General features: G+C 43.0%; 1 protein-coding gene across 3 annotated transcripts in view; it reads left to right on the forward strand.

Moving 5' to 3' along the window:
- Positions 1 to 19,237, forward strand: part of LOC127567720 (calcium-activated chloride channel regulator 1-like) — a 67,782-nt gene that overhangs the window by 11,169 nt on the left and 37,376 nt on the right. For all 3 annotated transcript variants that reach the window (XM_052010688.1, XM_052010689.1, XM_052010687.1), the window contains 3 exons: positions 1,357 to 1,507; positions 1,927 to 2,035; positions 3,009 to 3,174. In XM_052010688.1, coding sequence (XP_051866648.1) covers positions 1,357 to 1,507; positions 1,927 to 2,035; positions 3,009 to 3,174 — 426 coding nt within the window. The remainder of the gene's footprint in view (positions 1 to 1,356; positions 1,508 to 1,926; positions 2,036 to 3,008; positions 3,175 to 19,237) is intronic.

Genomic DNA, 19,237 nt, shown 5'->3' on the forward strand with positions numbered 1-19,237 from the left:
TTTTGTTTACCTTTCCAGCCCTGATGAAGGGTCTCGGCCCAAAACGTCAACTGTTTATTTCCCTCCATGGATGCTGCCTGACCTCCAGCACTTTGTGTATTGCTCCAGATTTCAGCATCTGCAGAATTTGTGTCTCCTTGTGTTTACCTTAATGTTATTGATGATGCTCGTTTTAGGTGATTTTCTGACTTCTGCAATGTTTTTTAAAGAAGGATTTTTAAGATATTTCATGGGCAAGAATTGTTCTGCCCCAACTACATCATTCAAAGTCATGGCACCACCCAAGACCTTGCTGCTCAGCTCCAGGATACTCTTAGGCAGTAAATTATACAGACTAGACCAGGTAAATGTGTGTTCATGGCAAATCTGAACAATGGGCTCCACTCAGCAAAATCCACATCTCTGAATGATGTCAGCAAGCTCTACGCACACACTATAGTTACTGAGAGTGTGCTTATTCAATAACTTAATTGATTCCATGTTGATAGTGCATGTCAAAGGTATGGCATTGAACATCTCCAGCAAGAGTCTCACCACTTCAGTGACATTACTATTGTCTTGTCCCTCTCCATCAATGCACTGCAGGTCACCATTCACTAGGAACCAAACCGACTAGCTACATAAATACCACAGCTACAATTGCAGGTTAGATACTGGGTGTCCTGTGTTATGTACACTACCTCATGACACCATGAATGTTTTTTCTCTCTCCCTCTTCCCTCCCCCCCATCTACAAGGTACACAACAGGAGTTGAAGAAACACTGTCCATTTTCCTGGATCAGTGCAGTCCAGCAACTCAAGAAGCTTGACATCATCCAGGACAAAGAAGCCCATCTACCAGCCTAAACATTCATTCCCTCAACTACCAGTGCATATTAACTGCACTGCAAACTATCTGCAAAATTCATTGCCATTACTCATCTAGGCTACTTCAAAAACAATGCCTGAACCACAACCTATACCACCAAGGACAAGCATAACAGCCCATGAGAACACCATTGCTTGCAGGTTCACATCAGGTCACACACCATCCTCACTTGGAAATATATCACTTCCCTCACCATGATTCAGTCCAATACTGCAACTTCCTCCCCAGAGCAGCTACATCAGAAAGGCTGTAGCAATTTAAGGTGGCCTTCACTACCCTATCAAGGGCAATTAGAGTTGGGTAATAAATACTGGCCTTCGGTGATGTCCAAATTTCCCCCCCCCCCCCCAAAAAGAGAGAATAAAGATTAGGAAAATTGCCACAGAATTTCTCCCCCAAAGTCCTTCCATGTTTTTTTATATTAGTCCTAGGCTGCACAATTCTTTGGAGGGATTTACACACAAAAATGTGCAATTGTCTTTCACAGGCAAATGTAATCATTGCTGAACCACACCCTCTGTATGGAGACACCCCGTACACCCTGCAGTATGGAGGATGTGGGGAGAAGGGCCGCTACATTCACCTTACTCCCAACTTCATATTAAACAACAGTCTGGTTCCAGTTTATGGTAAAAGAGGTAAATCATTTTAAGTTAACACCTTTGCAGCATATATTTTGAAGCAGATGAAACTGTCTAGGGAAACTCGGAAACAACTTGGGAAAGGAAAATTGGAGGTATGCAGTTCTGGTGAGAAACTTGTGCATTGTTGGTATGTTAATTAACTACTTACAAATTACCCTTTGTTCAGGAGGGTGACAGGAGAATCAGGGTGGGGGCAAGGGTGTGAATAGGGTACAGGATAAATGGATGGGGAGTGGGACTGACGGCATTAATCTGAGAGCCAGCATAGGCTCAACAGGCCAAATGTCCTCTTCCTATGATATAAAAATAAAAGATATGAGAAATATCATACCAATAGCTAAGCATTCTGAAATGTGATTTTGAACAACAGGAAGTTAATGCATTACATTGAACAAATACCTTTTTTTCTACAGGACAGACATTTGTTCATGAATGGGCCCATCTCCAGTGGGGTGTATTTAATGAATATGATGATCAGTTGCCCTTTTATAGATCTAGTAATGGATCCATTGAGGCAACAAGGTGAGACGCTTCAAATCAAATTATTTTGTTCAGTAGAGAAAGCATTTCAGGGTTTCAAGACAAGGCCACAATATCTGAGAGCTTTCTTTTGTGGTCTGCTACTGTGGATTTGTTAACATTGTTAAGCTGAAAAGTTGACAGGTTTATCATATTATTCCAAGGACAGATCTCAAAAATAAAAGGAAGTGCAGGAATATCTCAACAGGTCTGACAGAACCTACGGAGAGAGAAAAACAGAATTAATGTTTCAGGTTAATGACTTGAAAAAGGCACCATCCAAGACAGAGCAAGTTAGAGCATCTAAGAGGAGTTTTCTGCTATATACCTTACTACTTCCACTATTATACTACCCTCTTTCAGTGAGCAGCAAAGTTCAATTTTTCATGCATTCTCTCATCCCTTCCACCATATTATATACTTTCTAGTATTATATCCCCTTTCCTCCATTTCTTTACCTCTTCCATATCCCTGCTAACATTGTATCATAAAACTTGTTTTATAGTAACATTTTCCATTTCTGATGCGCAAGTTCTCAGTTAACTGAGTCTTTCTCCACATTGCTGCCAGACCCAAGTATCCCTGGCACCTTGTTACAGATTTGGTTTATGGACAAGAACCATTTACGTTTCTAGCAGCAACTGACAACAAAGATGGTGAAATTTTTCCCAGCCTGGCAGAATATTAACTGCTGTAATTAGGGCTTTGTGACCATCTAGCTGTGAAGTACAGAATGACCAGGGCTTTGTTGGACAGTCCATGTGCCCACCTGAATTGGACTCATCATGAGTGCCTGAAGATGTACTTAAATCCCTGTTGTAATTTGGAAGAGTAATTTGCTGTGTACACACTCTACCTAAAAGAAATTTCATTTCTTGGTCTTTTCTAATAAAACTGGTCCAGGCTTGCTCAATGGTTAATTATAAAAATGCCACTCAGAATCAAAACTAATTCATTTTTGTCATTGGACCTTCAGGTGTTCAAAGAAGGTAAAAGGATTTCGTAAATATTGCAAGGGCAATTCCTGTTCAGAATGCAACAACAATGCAAAGACAGGGTTGCCAGATGAAAATTGTAAATTTTATCCAGATGAGAAGCAGACTGTATCTTCTTCAATAATGTATAATCAAGGATTGGAAAAAGTAAGTAGAATCACCAAACTGCACTTTTCTCAGTGATGTGATGTTCCAGCAATTGTTACTCAGCTCATTGTATTAGTCACAGTTCATTGCTGCAGAACATTGGCAAGGCAACATCCTAGACCAAACTACCTTCAGCTGCTTCATCAATGACCATAACCTCACTGTACAATTGCTGATGATCGTACACTGTTCACATGACTGTTCCTCAGCCAATGAAAGCACTCCTGAATGACCTTCAGACATGGACCGATAAATAACATTCCCACCCCAAAAGTGCCAGGCAATGATCATCCCTAACAGAGTTCATCTCATCTTGCAATAGGTCCTGATGAAGGGTCTCGGCCTGAAACAGCAATTGTTCATTTCCCTCCAATAGATGCTGCCTTACCCGCCAAGTTCCTCCAGCATTTCATAAGTGTTGCTCTCATCTTGCCACATGTTCTTATTTATTCATGGGATGTGGTCAAAGCTGGTAATACTGCCATTTGTTGTCTCTATAATTGTCTCTGAACTGGAAAGGCGCTGCCTCATTAAATAGAGTGACCTGGTTTCAATCCTGAGCTCAGGCACCATCTGTGTGGAGCTTGCACATTCTTTGAGACTGCACAGAATTCCTCCAGGTACTCTAGCTTTCTCCACATCCCAAAGGCATATGGGTGGTGGGATGTGAATACAAGAAGAATAAAATGGGATTCATATGGAATTAGTGCTTGATAGTTGACATGGCTGAAGAGCCCATTTTCACACTAACAATGGCTCTGTGATTCTATAAGACAGTTATGAGCAAACCATGTAATGAAATAAGGCATGATGCCAGACTTTTATTTGAAGGATTTTAGTGAACCAGATGGGTTACTACAATAATCCAGGAGCTTCATGATTACTGGTATTAAGACCAGCTCCAATTCCATATTTTTATTTAATTGCTTGAACTTGTATTTCTATTTTGCTATGGGGGGGGGGGGGGGTGGGATTTGAACCCTTATCTCTGGATCAGTTGTGCAGAAGTTGGGCTGAATCACTGAATTTCTCAGGATTCAAGTTGTCATTAACTAGAAACTTGCACAAACCGGCCATATAAACAGAGTGGCAATAACAGGCCAGGGGTTGGGATTTTGCAGTAACTGAATCACTTCCTCTCAAGCTACTGCAGGACAAATCAGGAATGTGATGGAATAGTCTCCAGGTACCCAATTAGACAGCTGTTACAACGTACAAGCAGCTTACTAAATTGTAGTTATTTATTACTGGGTCAAAATCCTAATGTACCAGAAACTGAACTGGAGTAACCCAATGTGGCGACAAGAGCAGGTTAGAGGTCAGGAATCCTGCAGTGAGTAAATCACCTAACTCCCCCAAGCTTGTCCACCATCTTTGTCTCAGGTCAGGAGTGGGGTGGAATACTCTCCACTTGCCTGGCTGAATGTGTATTCAAAAACAATCAAAAAACTCAACACTACATTAGACATACCAGCCCACTTGATAGGCACCCCATCCATAACCATTCATTCACTTCATCACCGATGACAGTAGCAGTTTGTACCATCTACAGGATGCACTGCAGCAACTCACCAAATCTCCTCAGACAGCACCTTCTAAACCCACAACCTATACCAGCTAGAAGGACAAGGGCAGCAAAAACATGGGAACACCACCACCTGGAAGTTGCCCTTCAAGTCACGCACCATCCTGGCTTGGAAATTATCACTGTAACTGGGTCAAGATCCTGGAACTCCCTCCCTCACTGCACAGTGGTTCAAGAAGGCAGCTCACCACTCCCCTTCTCAAGGGTAACGAGGGATGGGCAATTAAATGTTGGTTCAGCCTGTGAAGCCCACATCCCTTGAATGATTTTAAAAAAATCACTTAGATAGCAGTAGTTCAAGGCAGCAACTCCATTAGGACATCACAAGGTATTCAGAGCCAATATAGTACTTCTAACACATGCAGCAGATAGTGCTGCTGCATGTTCCATTGACATGCATTTGATCATGATCCCTGTAGAGTTCCACATTCTCCTTGTGACCACAGCATACTCTGGTTTCCTCCCACATCCCCAAAGTACTGTAAATTATTCCTGATGTTGGTGGATGGCCAGCAAATCTGAGGGGATTTAAGGAGCATGAGATGGAATAGGTTACAAGAAAATAAGTGGGGGAATGGAATTGATGGGATTGTTCTGGAAACCAGCATAGACTTGATGGGCTAAATGGCCTTCTATATTGTAAGGAAATAAAGCATAATCAGTGGTGCAATGTAGGAAATATGGGTGCAAAAGAGAAGGGAGTGTTGCACAATTGATCAGGGAGAGCATAACAGTAGTTCTCAGGGAGATTATCTAAGAGGGATTGGCCAATGAGGCTATAATTTAGGAATAAGAAATGGGCAGTCATTTCATTGGGGTTACATTTTTGGCCTCCCAAGAGTCAGCAGGAGCCAGATGAACATACAATATAGAGGCAGATTGCAGATGGATGTAAAAGCAAAGGGGTTGCAGAAGGGAATTTTAACTTTCCAATATTGACTGGGATTGCCTTAGTGCAAGGGAATCAGTTGGAGATGATTTCAAAGTGCATTCAAGAGGGTTTCTGAATGAAGCAGTATGCAGAACATTTGACGAGGGAGAGGCTGTACTAGACCTTCTTAGTGAATGAGGATGGGCAAGTGATTGAACTGTCTGTGAAGGAGTCCTTTGGAAAGGGTGACCATGGTTTGGGTGAGGTTCAAGGTAGTCATGAAAAAGATAAAGTAGATTCTCAAGTTAGGGCCCCAAGCTGGGAGAAGGCAGATTGCAATAGGACCTGGGAGAGTTTGATTGGAAGCAGCTGCTAGAAGGGAGAAAAACATCTGATAAGTGGGAGGAGTTTAAAAACAAGGCAGTAAGAGTTCAGAGTCAGCATGGGTAAGAGGCGAAGGTGGCATGTTTAGGGAATTCTGATTAATGAGGATAATGAAGGTTTGATCAGGGAAAAGAAAGAAGCACATGTCAGACATAGGAAATTGCTACCAAATGAGTCACTTGAGATTTAGTGGATAAACCACACAGAAAACTTGAGAAAGAAATTAGGAGGGCAAAAAGGGGTTACAAAATGACATTGGCAAGTAGGATTAAGGAAAATCCCTAAAAAACTTAAGTATACTGGAAGCAAAAGAGTAGCCAAGGAAGGAATAAGTCCCCGCAGGGACCTGAGGGGTATGCATAGAGCCAGACGATATGAGTGAGATCCTAAAAGAATACTCATTCACCTAGCCGAAGAAAGTGGAAGCTGGAAAGTTAAGGGAGGGATACACTAGTATTCTGGAACACATCCATATCAGGAAGGAGAATCCCTAGAAGTATTGGAACACATTAGGGTAATTAAATATCAAGGATCTGATGGGATCTATCCCAGGATACCAAAGGAAGAAAGAGGAGGTTGCTAGGGTTCTAACAGACACTTTTGCATCTTCATTAGCCATGGGAAAGGTTGCAAATGACTGGAGATAGCCAATGTTGTTCTCTTATTATAGGGGCAGAGCAATACAGCACAGATACAGGCCCATCAGCACAATCAGTCTATGCTGACCCAGCTAGTCCCAATTTCCTGCATTTGGCCCATGTCCCTCTAAGCCCCACCCCTCCATGTACCTATCCAAGTGCTTCTTAAATGATGCTATTGTACCTGCCTCAACCATTTTCTCTGGCAGCTCGTTCCATATACTCAGCACCCTCTGTGGGAAAGTTATCCCTCAGGTCCTTTTTTCTTTCAAATCTTTCCCCTCTCACCCTAAATCTATGCTTCCTCGTTTTGGACTCCCCCTGCCCTGGGGAAAAGACCATTACCATCTACCTTATCAATGCCTCTTACAATTTTAAAGATTTCTACAAGGTCACCCCTCATTCTCCCACGCTCCGAGGAATAAAGACCTAACCTGGCCAACTTCTCCCTATAACTCAGGCCCTCTAGTCTTGGCAACATCTTCATAAATCTTTTCTGCACTCTTTCCAATTCAACCACATCTTTCCTATAACAGGGTGATCAAAACTGTACACAGTACTCCAAGTGCAGCCTCACCAACAACTTGTACAACTGCAACATAATGTCCCAATTCCTATACTTAATGCCCTGATTGAAGGCCAGTGTGCTAAACACCTTTTCACTACCCTGTCTACCTGTGACACTGCTTTCAACAAACTATGCATTTGTACTCCTAGGTCCCTCTATTCCATACACTCTAGTACCCTACCAATCATGGTACAAATCCTACACTGGCTTGACTTTCCAAAATGCATCACCTCACACTTCTCTTGAAATCCATTTGCCACTCCTCAGCCCACTTCCCTAACTGATCAAGATCCCCCTGTAATCTACAATAACCTTCAACAACCCTTCCTAATTTTGTCTCATCTGCAAATTTACTGATCAAGCCTTGTGCATTCACATCCAAATCACTTCTATAAATGACAAGTAGCAAGGGTCCCAACACTAACCCCCTGCATCACACCACTAGTCACCAGCCTCCATTCCAAGAAACAACTTTCAACAATTACTCTGCTTCCTACCTGAGGAAATTTTCAATCCACCCAACTAGCTCTTTCTAGGTTCCATGGGACCTAACCTTTCAGACCAGCCAACCACATGGGCCATTGTCAAAGGCCTTGCTAAATTCCAAATAGACGACATCCACTGCCCTACCCTCATCTACCTTTTTGGTTACCTCTTCAAAGAACTCAAAAGTTCATCAAGCAAGACTTCTCATGCACAAATCCATCTGGCTCCACCAAATCAGACTGTATCCAAATGCTGGTAGATCTTGTCCCTCAGAATTCCATCTAGTAACTACCCCACTACTGAGGTCAGGTTAACTGGCCTGTAGTTCCCTGGCTTGCTGTTGCTACCCTTCTTAAAAGAATACTAGCCACTTCCAGTCCTTGAACTTCACTAGTAACTAATGAAGCAGCAAATATCTCTACAAGGGCCTCTTTTCTAGCCTTCCACAAAGTCAGAGGATGTACTTGGTCAGGCCCTGGAGATATAGCCACCTTAATGTGCTGCAAGCCTGCAAATACCTCCTCCTTGGTCATATGAATTCCCTCCAAAACATCTCCACTAGTTGTCCGTCTCTTGAGCAGGATGGTTTTCTCCTCAGTAAACATGGAGGAGAAATATTCATTAAAAATCCCACTCATCTCCTGTAGCTCAAGACACAGGAGGCCCTGCTGATCACCAAGGGGATCTACTCTCTCCTTAGCCACAGTTTTACTCTTGATATGGCTATAGAAACTCTTGGGATTTCCCTTAACCTTACCTGCCAGATCTATATCATGCCCTCTTTGCCTATCGATTTCCCTCTTGAGTATTCATTTTAGTCATCAAGGGATTCACTCGTCCCAAGCCTCCTAAACACAATGCATGCTTCCTTCTTTTTCTTGAAGAGAGCCTCAATAGATCTTGTCAGCCAAGGTTCCCTAAACTTGCCAGGTTTAGGCTTCACCTTAACAGGAACATACTTCTCCTGGACTCAATATCACACTCTTAAAAGCCTCCCATTTGCTATTAGTTCCTTTCAGGCAGGCTTACCCAATTGACCTCTGCTAGATCCTGCTTAATTTCCCCAAAATTAGCCCTGCTCCAGTTTAGGACCCTAAGCTGTGGGCCTGTCGTATCCCTTTCCATCACTATCTTAAAACTAATAGAATTATGATCACTGGAGTGAAACTGCTGCCTGACTGCCAGTTCTGTTACTTGCCCTACCTCATTCCCCAAAAGGAGGTCCAGTATTTTACCTGCCTGAATAGGGCCCTCTGCATATTGAATCAGGAAACTTTCCTGGACACTTCACAAATTTGACCTAGTCCAGGCCCTTAACACTTTGGGTAGTCCAGTCAATACCAGGGAAATTAAAATCTCCCACTAATACAACCCTATTATTCTTACAACTATGAACAGTTTCTATATACACCTGCTCCTGTTTTTGATGACTACTGGGGTGGGGGGGGGGGGGTGTGGTTTATAATACAGCTCCAATAGAGTGACCCTCCCCTTCTTGTTTCTGAGTTCTACCCATCTGGCCCCACTGGGTGAACCCCCAGAATGTCGTCTCTAAGCACTGCTGTTACAGCCTCCCTTATCAAGGAGGCAATACCTCCTCCTTGCTTACTTGTATCTCTTGCATGCATGTGGCATCTGATTCCTGGAACATTAGGCTGCGAGTCCTGCCCTTTTCCCAGCCATGTTTCTGTTATGGCTATAACATCCTAGTCCCCAGAGGCGATCCTTTCTCTAAGTTCATCCGCCTTACCTGTTAAGCCTCGCGCACTGAAATAAATGCAGTTTAACAGAGTATTCTTTACATCCTTTACTGTGCCCCTTGGATATCCTGGTTACTGAACTTGCTCACACTGGCTACTGCTTTATGCATAACTTGCTCCTGCTAAGAGTCCCACCCATCAATCTAGTTTAAACCTTTGTGTAGGACTAGCAAATTTCCCTGCAAGGATATTTGTCTCTTTCCAGTTCAAGTGCAACCCATCCCTCTTGTACAGGCTGCCTCTACCCCAGAAAAGATCCCAATCGTTCAAGAACCCAATTTCCTGCCCCTAATCACAAATTCATATGGCCTATCCTTCTATTTCTAACCTCACTAGCACGTGGCACTGGGAGTAATCTGGAGATCACTACCCTTGAAGTCCTGCTTCTTAACTTCTTACATAACTCCCTATACTCATTCTGCAGGACCTCACCCCTTGTTCTACCCATGTCATTTGTACCAACATGTACAATGACCTCTGGCTGTTCACTCTCCCCCTTGAGAATTTTCTGCAGCTGCTCAGAGACATCCTTGACACTGGCACCCAGGAGGCAACATCATCCTGGCATCTATTCTGCAGTCAAAGAATCTCCTGTCTGCCCCCCTCATTATCAAGTCTTCTATCACTATCACCCTGTCTGACTGCACCCTTTCCCTCTGAGCCTTAGCTGGTCACAGTGCTAAAAACCTGACTACTGCTGCTAGCCCTAAAAGGGCATCCCCTTCAACAGTATCCAAAGAGGTATACCTGTTAGTGAGGGGAAATGGCCACAGGGAACCTTACACTTACTGCCTACTCCTTTCACTTTTCCTGGTGGCTAACCATCTATCTGAAGCCTGTACCTTGGTTGTGACTACTTCCATAAAAGTCTCATCATAATGTTCTCAGATGATCCTGAGTACATCCAGCTCCAGTTCCTTGACCCAGTTTGTCAGGAGCTCCAGCTGGGTGCACTTCCTACAGATGTAGTCATCAGGGAAATTGGGAGGTTCCCTGACTTCCCACATTGTGCAGGAGGAGCATGCCACTGCCATCATGCCAACACCAAATCAAGTAGTGAGCATCAGCAACAAAATAAAACCTTGCCTGTTCTTATCTATGCCTCCTCACTGAAGCCTTTTTAAAGATACACTCTCACTCCCAACACCTGGGCCAGTTACTCAGCCTCTTCATGCTTAAGCTCAGCTCTCCACTCCTACACTGACCCACTCTCACGATGGCTACTCTACTTGACCCTACCTTCTTTTTATTGGCTGCCGTTAATTAGCTAATTAGTCAATCAACTGTTAACTAACAATTTGCAAACTTGCATCTTTTAGAGACCTGTAAAGTGAAACTCACAGCAAGCCCCGAGACCTACCTCTTAAACTCTCCTGCTCTGGCTGAAAAAGGGCAGTTTGGATAAGCCTGGAAACTACAGGCTAGTGAGCCTTACGTCAGTTGTTGGGAAGTTGTCGGAGTAGATTCTGAGGACAGAATTTATGTTTACTCAGAAAGGCAGGGACTGATTAGGAGGATTCAGCATGGTTTTGTGGAGGGAAGATTGTGTCTCACAAATCTGGGTTTTTTGAGGTGGTAACTAAGGAAATTGATGAAGGCAGAGTGGTAACCATGGTTTAGATTGACTAGAGTAAGACTTTTGATAAGGTCCTGCATGGTGAATTGGGATTGGTTTATTATTTATTATCAAGGTATAGTGAAAAGCTTGTCCTGCATACCATTTATACAGATCAATACATTACAACAGTGCATTGAGATAGTACAATATAAAACAATAAAGAGTGCAGAATAAAGTGTAACAGCTACAGAAAAAGTGCAGTGCAGATAGACAATAAGGTGCAAGGTCGTAATGAAGTAGATTGTGAGGTCAAGAGTCCATCTTATTGTACCAGGGGATTGTTCAATAGTCTTATAACAGTGGGATGGAAGCTGTTCTTGAGTCTGGTGGTACGTGCTTTCAGGCTTTTGTATCTTCTGCCTGATGGGAGAGGGGTGTCCGGGATGGGTGGGGACTTTAATTATGTTGGCTGCATAATCTCACTGAGGCAGTGAGAAGTGTAGACAGAGTCCATGGAGGGGAGGCTGGTTTCCATGATGTGCTGAGCTGTGTCCACAACTCTCTGCAGTATCTTGCTGTCACGGGCAGAGCAGTTGCCATGATGCATCCAGATAGGATACTGTCTATGGTGCATTGATTAAAAAAATTGGTGAGGGTTGATGGAGACATGCAAAATTTCTTTAGCCTTATGAGGAAGTTGAGGCACTAGTGAGCTTTCTTGGCCATGGTGACTACATGATTGGACTACGACAGGCTATTGGTAATGTTCACTCCAGAGAACTTGAAACTCTCAACCCTCTTGACCTCCGCATCGTTGTTGTAGACAGGAGCATGTGCACCACCCCCCTTCCTGAGGTCAATGACCAGCTGTTTTGTTTTGCTGACATTGAGGGAAAGGTTGTTGTCATGACACCATGTCACTAAACTCTTTATCTGCTTCCTGTACTCCGACTCATCGTTATTTGATAATGACAGATGGCAGCAAGGAGGCATACAGGAGTGAGATAGATTGGCTGGTTGAGTGGTGTCGTAACAACAACCTCGCACTCAATGTCAGCAAGACAAGGAATTGATTGTGGACTTCAGGAAGGAGAAGTCAGGAGAACACACACCAGTCCTCATTGAGGGGACAGTGGTGGAAAGGGTGAGCACCTTTAAGTTCCTGATTGTCAACAATTTGGAGGATCTGTCCTGGCCCAACACATTGATGCAGTCACGATGAAGACATGCCAGTGGCTGTACTCCATTAAGAGTTTGAGGGGATTTGGTATGTCACCAAATACTCTTGCAAATTTCTATAGATGTACGGTGGAGAGCATTCTGACTGGTTGAATCACAGCCTGGTATGGAAGCTCCAATGTACAGGATTGCAAGAAGCTGCAGAGGGTTATAGATTTAGCCAGCTCTATCACAGGCACAACCCCCCCCCCCCCCACCATCATTGGGGACATCTTCAAGAGGCGGTGCCTCAAGAAGGTGACATCCATCATTAAGGACCCTCAACAATCTGGGACGTGTCTTCTTCTCGTTACTACCATCAGAGAGGAGGTACAGGAGCCTGAAGATTCACACATAATGATTCATAAACAGCTTCTTACTCTCTGAACGGTCCATGAACCAATAAACACTACCTCGTTATTCCTTTTTTGCACTATTTATTTATTTTGTAATTTATAGTAATTGTATGATTTTGCTGCAAAACAACAAATTTGCCATCATAAGACAGTGATAATAAATCTGATTCTGATTCTTTGAGATATGACCCACTGCGGTGGTATCATCTGCAACTTGCAGATGGAATTAGAACAGAATCTGGCCACACAGTCATGAGTGTAAAGGGAGTAGGGTGCTGAGGATGCAGCCTTCTGGAGCACCAGTGTTGACAATAATCATAGGCTGTTCCAGAAGGTTAAGGCACAAGGGGTTTTTGGCAAACAGGATCCAAAATTGCCTTGGCGATAGGGTAGTGGTGGTGGTGGATGGGTGTGTTTCCTAGCTAGCAGTCTGTGACCAGTGGTATACTTTAGACATCAGTGCTGGGGCCTTTGTTACGGTATTTGTGATATATATAAATGACTTGAATGAGAATGTAAGTGCTCCAATTAGTAAGTTTGCAGATGGCACAAAAATTGGTAGAGCCATAGGTAGTGAAGAAGGTTGTCGTAGGATACAGAAGGGCATAGATTAGCTGGAAAATTGGGTGGACCAATGGCAGATGGAATTTAATCCAGACAAGTGTGAGGTAATGTGCTTTGGGAAGTCCATTTCTAGTAGTACATATAGAGTAAATGGCAGGGTCCTTAAGAGTGTTGATGTACAGAGAGATCATGGGGTGCAAATCCATTGTTCCCTGAAAGTGACGATACATGCAGATTGGTTACTGAAAAATGTGTTTGGTATGCTTGCCTTCAAAGGCCGAGGCATTGAGTATAAGAGTCAGGACATCATATTACAGTTGTATCAAACTTTGGTTAGACCACACATACAGTATTGTGTACAGTTCTGGTCATTAGACTACAGAAAGGATGTGGTAGTAGGAGAGTGAATGCAGAAGAGATTCACCAAGATTTTGCCTGGATGAATGTTGATATTTGTAAGGAGAGATTGGAGAGGCTGGGTTTATTCTCTCCAGAATGTAGGAGGCTGAAAGTTTATAAAATTATGAAGGGCAAAGACAGGATAGATAGAATCGTTCTCACAGGCAGCGGAGTATAGAATAAAGAAGGCACAGGTTTTAAGTGAGAGGGGAGAGATTTAAGGGAGATCTGTGGAGTAAGTTTTTCATACAGAGAGTGATGGTATCTGGAACAAGCTGCCAGAGGAGGTAGTGGAGACAGATACAATTACAATGTTTAAAAGGCATTTGGACAGGTTCTTGACTGGGAAAGGCATAAGGGACTAATGTGGGCAAATGGGATTAGTGTAGATTGGCATCACGGTCATTATGGATGAGGTGGGCCAAGAGGGCCTGTTTCTGTGTTTTAAATTTCTGTGATGATTTGTGCACAACAAGCTCTCACAAACAACAATGTGAGAATGACCATTTCATTTGTTTTGGTGACATTGGATTGAAGGATAAATATTGGCTATTACTGGAAATAATTCCCTAGCTATTCTGTGAACCATGAGGGAATACAGAACTAAATTGTACCAATTTTAATGCAAGGAGACTTGCTTGTAAAGTAGGTGAACTTAAAACTTTAACATGTGGGACTATGATATTGAAGCATGGTTGAAAGATGGGCAGACTGGCAGCTCAGAATCTCAGGGTACAGAATTTTCAGGTGAGACAGAGGGGGATGTAAAAGAAGAGGTGGCATTGCACTGTTAGTTAACGACTATATTCCTTCAGTATTGAGGAGCCTAGTCGGCTCCTTAAGTGAGGCCATATGGGTAGAAATTAGGAACAAAAAACTTACTTTGCTGGTATTGTATTACAGACCACCCAACAAATATTTTGGAAAATAGCAGAGACTTGTGATAAAAATAGGGTTATAATGCAAGGGAATTTCAATTTCATAGTACATAGAACAGTACAGCACAGGAACAGGCCCTTCAGCCCACAATGTCTGCACTGAACACGATGCCGAATTAAACTAAATCTCTTCTGCCTGTACATAATCCATATTGCTCCATTCCCTGCATATTCATTATCTAACAGCCTCTTAAATGCCACTATTGTATCTGCTTCCACCACTACCCCTGGCAGCCCATTCCAGGCAAAAATCTTGCCCTGCACATCTCCTTTAAACTTTCCCCCACTCACCTAAAATGCATGACATTTCTACCCTGGGAAAAAGATTCTGACGGTCTACCCTATCTATGCTTCTCATAATTTTATGGACTTCCATCAGGTCTCCCCTCACCCTCTAACACTCCAGAGAAAACAGCTCGTTTATCCAACCTCTTATCATAGCTCATTCCCTCAAATCGGGACGATGAAGGGTCACGACCCGAAATGTTGACTGTTCATTTCCCTCCGTAGATGCTGCCTGACCTGCTGTGTTCCTCCTGCATTTTGTGTGTATTGCTCTGGATTTCAGCATCTGCATAATCTCTTGTGTGCAACCTAACCATCTACATTTTCATCCAAATCATTTATATATATCACAAACAACAGAGGGCCTAGCGCCAATCCCTGAAGGATCAAATTTTTACAGTGTGCCCTAGAGAGATTTTTGACACTGTATGTCAATAGACCAATAAGAGAAGGAGCAATACTGGACGGATCTTGGGGAATGTAGCCAGTGAAATGGAGGGAGTGTTAGGGGAGCATTTTGGGGATAATGACCATAACCATTAAAATGGTTATGGAAAAAGATAAGGATAGATCAGGAATAGAAGTCTTAAATTGTGGTAAGGCCATTCTTATTAAAATTAGACAGAAGCTGACAAAGGTAGACTGGGAGTATCTAATTGCAGAGAGTCTTCAACTTCACAATGGGAAGCATTCAATGGAGGAATAACAAGGCTCAGGGCCATCATGTTCCTGTAAGGGTGAAAGCCAAGGGTAACAAGTATGAGGAACCCTGGCTGTCTAGGGATATTGAGGATTGGATAAAGAGAAAAAGGAAGCATATAGCAGGTACGGAGGGCTAAAGAAAGTGGGGGTGGGATGGGGGTGTTGGGGCATCGGAAGTTTAAAAATCATAGGGAGATGCTTAAAAAGGAAATGAGGAAGGCAAAAAGGAGTAACGAAATATCACTGGCGGTATTAAGGTTAATCCAAAGGCATTTTATAAGTGTATCAAGGACTAAAGAATAACCAGGAAAAGAGTAGGGCTCATTCGGGACAACAGGGACAATCTGTGCGAGGAACCAGAAGTAGAGGTGAGGTCCTAAATTAATACTTTTCGTCTGTATTCATAAAGGGAACAGAACTTGTAGTTGGAGAACTCAGCGAAGGAGAAGGTGAAATTCTTGTGCAAGTCTCCATGAATAAAGAGGAAGTACTCCATGCCTTACTGAGATTAAAGGTGGATAAATCCCCAGGATTTATTGGAAAAGATTTAGAGGGACAAGATTAATGATCACTTGGAAAAGCAGGAAAAACAGAGATAGACGACATGGCTTTGTCAAGGGGAGATCCTGCCTGACCAATCTGATTGGATTTTTTAAGGAAATAATAAAGTGTATTGACGAGGTCAGTGCAATAGATGTGACTTACTTGGACTTCAGTAAGGCCTTCAACAAGGTCCCACATGGGATACTGGTTCAAAAGGTTAGGGCCTATGGGATCTAGGGAAATTTGGAAAATTGAATCCAAAATTGGTCTGGCATTAGGAGATAGAGGGTGATGGTAGAAGGTTATTTTGTGATTAGATGTGGATGTTGGAGACATGATTAGTAAGTTTGCAGATGACACGAAGGTTGGTGGAGTTGTTGACAGTGCGGAGAGTAGTCTCAGACTGCACAGTGATTGATGCTGAAAAGGGCTAAGAAATAGTAGACAAAATTTATCCTGATAAATATGAGCGTTTGCATTTTGGGACTACTAATGAGACTAGGACATATACCATGAATGGTAGGGTCCTAGGGAATACTGAGGAGCAGAGAGAGTACATCCATAGATCCTTGAAGGTGGCAGGGCAGATAGATAATGTGGTGAAGAAGGTTTATGGATGGGATACTGGACTTCATTAGTCAGGGTACTGCATACACGGGTAAGGAGGTTATGCTCCAACTTTATAAAATATTGGTCAGATCTCACCTGGAGTATTGGTTGCAGGTCTGGTTACCACACTAATAGGAAAGCTGTGATAATGCTGGAGAGAGTGCAGAGGAGGTTCTTCAAGATGTTGCCTGTGATGGATCATTTTAGTTACAGTATACGAAGTGACTGGACAAACTAGGTCTGTTTTCTCTGAAACAGTGGCGGTTAAGAGGGAATCTAATTGATGTAAATAAAATTGAGGATTATAGATAGGGTAGACTTCAGAAAAGTTTCCCCTTATCAGAGGTGTATAAGACTGGAGGACATAAAGTTAGGGTAAGGGATAAGAGATTTAGGTGGGATCTGAAGAGGGTGTTTTTTACACAGAGTGGTGAGTACCTAGAATGCACTGCTGGAGAGAGTGGTGGAAGCAGAATTGCTGACAGCATTTAAGCAGTGTCCAGACAAATACTTAAATTGCCTGGGCAGAGGAGGCTACGGGACAAGTGCTGGAAGATAAAATTACTATGGATGGAAGCCCACTGGTTGGTGTCGACATGGTGGGCTGAATGGTCTGTTTCCATGCTGTATGACTCTGTCTGTGTCAGGTAGGAGGAAGTGTTAGAGATATTGGCACATATTAAGGTGGATAAGTCCACAGGGCCTGACATAATCTATCCTAGGATGTCATGGAAAGCAAGGGAGAAGATTGCTGGAGCTCAGAGGTTTTTGAATCTTTGTTAGCCATGGGTGAGGTACTAGAAGACTGAACGATAGCTAGTGTCTCCTTGTTCAAAATGTGCAGTAGGGATAAAGCCAGGAAACTACAGACTGGTGAGCCTTATATCAATGCTAAAGAAGTTATTGGAAAAAATTCTAAGGGACAGGATTTACATTCACTTGGAAAGGCATGGACTGATTAGGAGGAGTCAATATGGTTTTATGCAGAGGAAATATGATTGAATTTTTGAGGAAGTAACTAAGAAAGTTGATTAGGCAGGGTGGTAGATGTGGTTTACAGGCACTTTAGTAAGGCTTTTGATAAAGTCCCGCACAGCAAGCATGTCCAGAAAGTTAGGGCACATGGAACCTAAGGTGTATTGGCAAAGTTGATTCAAAATTGGTTCGGTGATAGGAGGCAAAGGGTAATGGTGAAGTGTTTTTCTGACTGGAAGTCTGTAAGCAGTGTGGTGTAACTGTTGCCACCTTTGTTTGTTTTATATTTATAAATGACTTAGATGAGAATTTAGGTGGACTAATTAGTAAGTTTGCTGATAACACAAAAATTGGTGGAGTAGGAGATAGTAACAAAGGTTGGGAAAGGATACAGAGGGATGTAGATCAGTTGGAAAGTTGGACGGAGCAGTGGGAGATGGAATTTAATCCAGACAGGTGTGAGGTGATTCATTTGATATGTCAAATAATAACAGGACATATTGAATAAATGGCAGAGACAGGAGTGTTGATGCACAGGGGTACCTTGGGATAGAAGTTCATAGTTCTCTGGAAATGGCAACACAGTAGATAGGGTAGTGAAGAAGGTATTCTGCATGCTTGACTGCATTGGCTGAAGCATTGAATATAAGAGTTGGGAGATCATGTTGCAGATTTACAAGTCATTTGTCAGGCTGCCCCTTGGAGTGTTATGTGCAGGTCTGGCGCCATACTACAGGAAGGCTGTGGTACATTAGAAAGAATGCAGAAGAGATTCACCAGGATGTTGCTTGGAATGGAGGGCTTAATTTATAAGGAGAATTTAATCGAATGTGGCTTCCTTGACACATGTTTTGGTCCTGTCCTCTTTTGGAAAAATATTGGAAAGATATTTTTAACATTATTTCAAATGTATTGAAGATTGCTTTACAATCTCATCCTATCACTGCAATTTTTGGTTTACCAAGGATAGAATCTGGCCATCTATCTGCCTCCGCTAACCATATGATTCCCTTTGTTACATTAATGGACAAACGATCCATTTTGCTTAAATGGAAGGATCCAATACCCCCTTCAATGGTTCTCTCAAACTATATCATGTTTAAACTTGGAAAAAATTAGGAGTGGTACTGTTGATCCTTCACTTAAATTTGAGGAAGTTTGGAGTCCATTTATTCAATATTTTCATATGTTATAGATCCCCTTAAAATAACCTTTTGTGGCGACTCACCGTCTAGTCGGCCGAACCGGCTCGGCAGTCGGGTCGCGCAGCGTCGGAGCGACGAGGCCCAAGATGGCGGCGGGCCTCGTCTTTCCGAGCGACGGGGAGAACCCGCGCGCGGGAAAGTCCTGATGACGTAGGACTTACGTCATTACCGGTTGTTTTGGGTGGGAACATTCTCCCTTAAAGGGCCCGCGCAAGGCTGGAAAATAAACCAGTTCTGTTTGGCAATCCTCCGAGTAGAGTCTTGTTTTATTCAGCGGTAGCAACCGCTACATTGGTGACCCCGACGGTCCAAACGGTTTTTGGACCCGCGAAATGAACGACAGCGCAGCAGCCAACGCAGTGGCCCTCAAGCTGCCCACCTTTTGGACACTTCGGCCCAGCGTCTGGTTTGACCAGGCC

Source organism: Pristis pectinata, chromosome 3 (assembly GCF_009764475.1).
Source record: "Pristis pectinata isolate sPriPec2 chromosome 3, sPriPec2.1.pri, whole genome shotgun sequence".
In the NCBI taxonomy this organism is placed as follows: Eukaryota; Metazoa; Chordata; class Chondrichthyes; order Rhinopristiformes; family Pristidae; genus Pristis; species Pristis pectinata.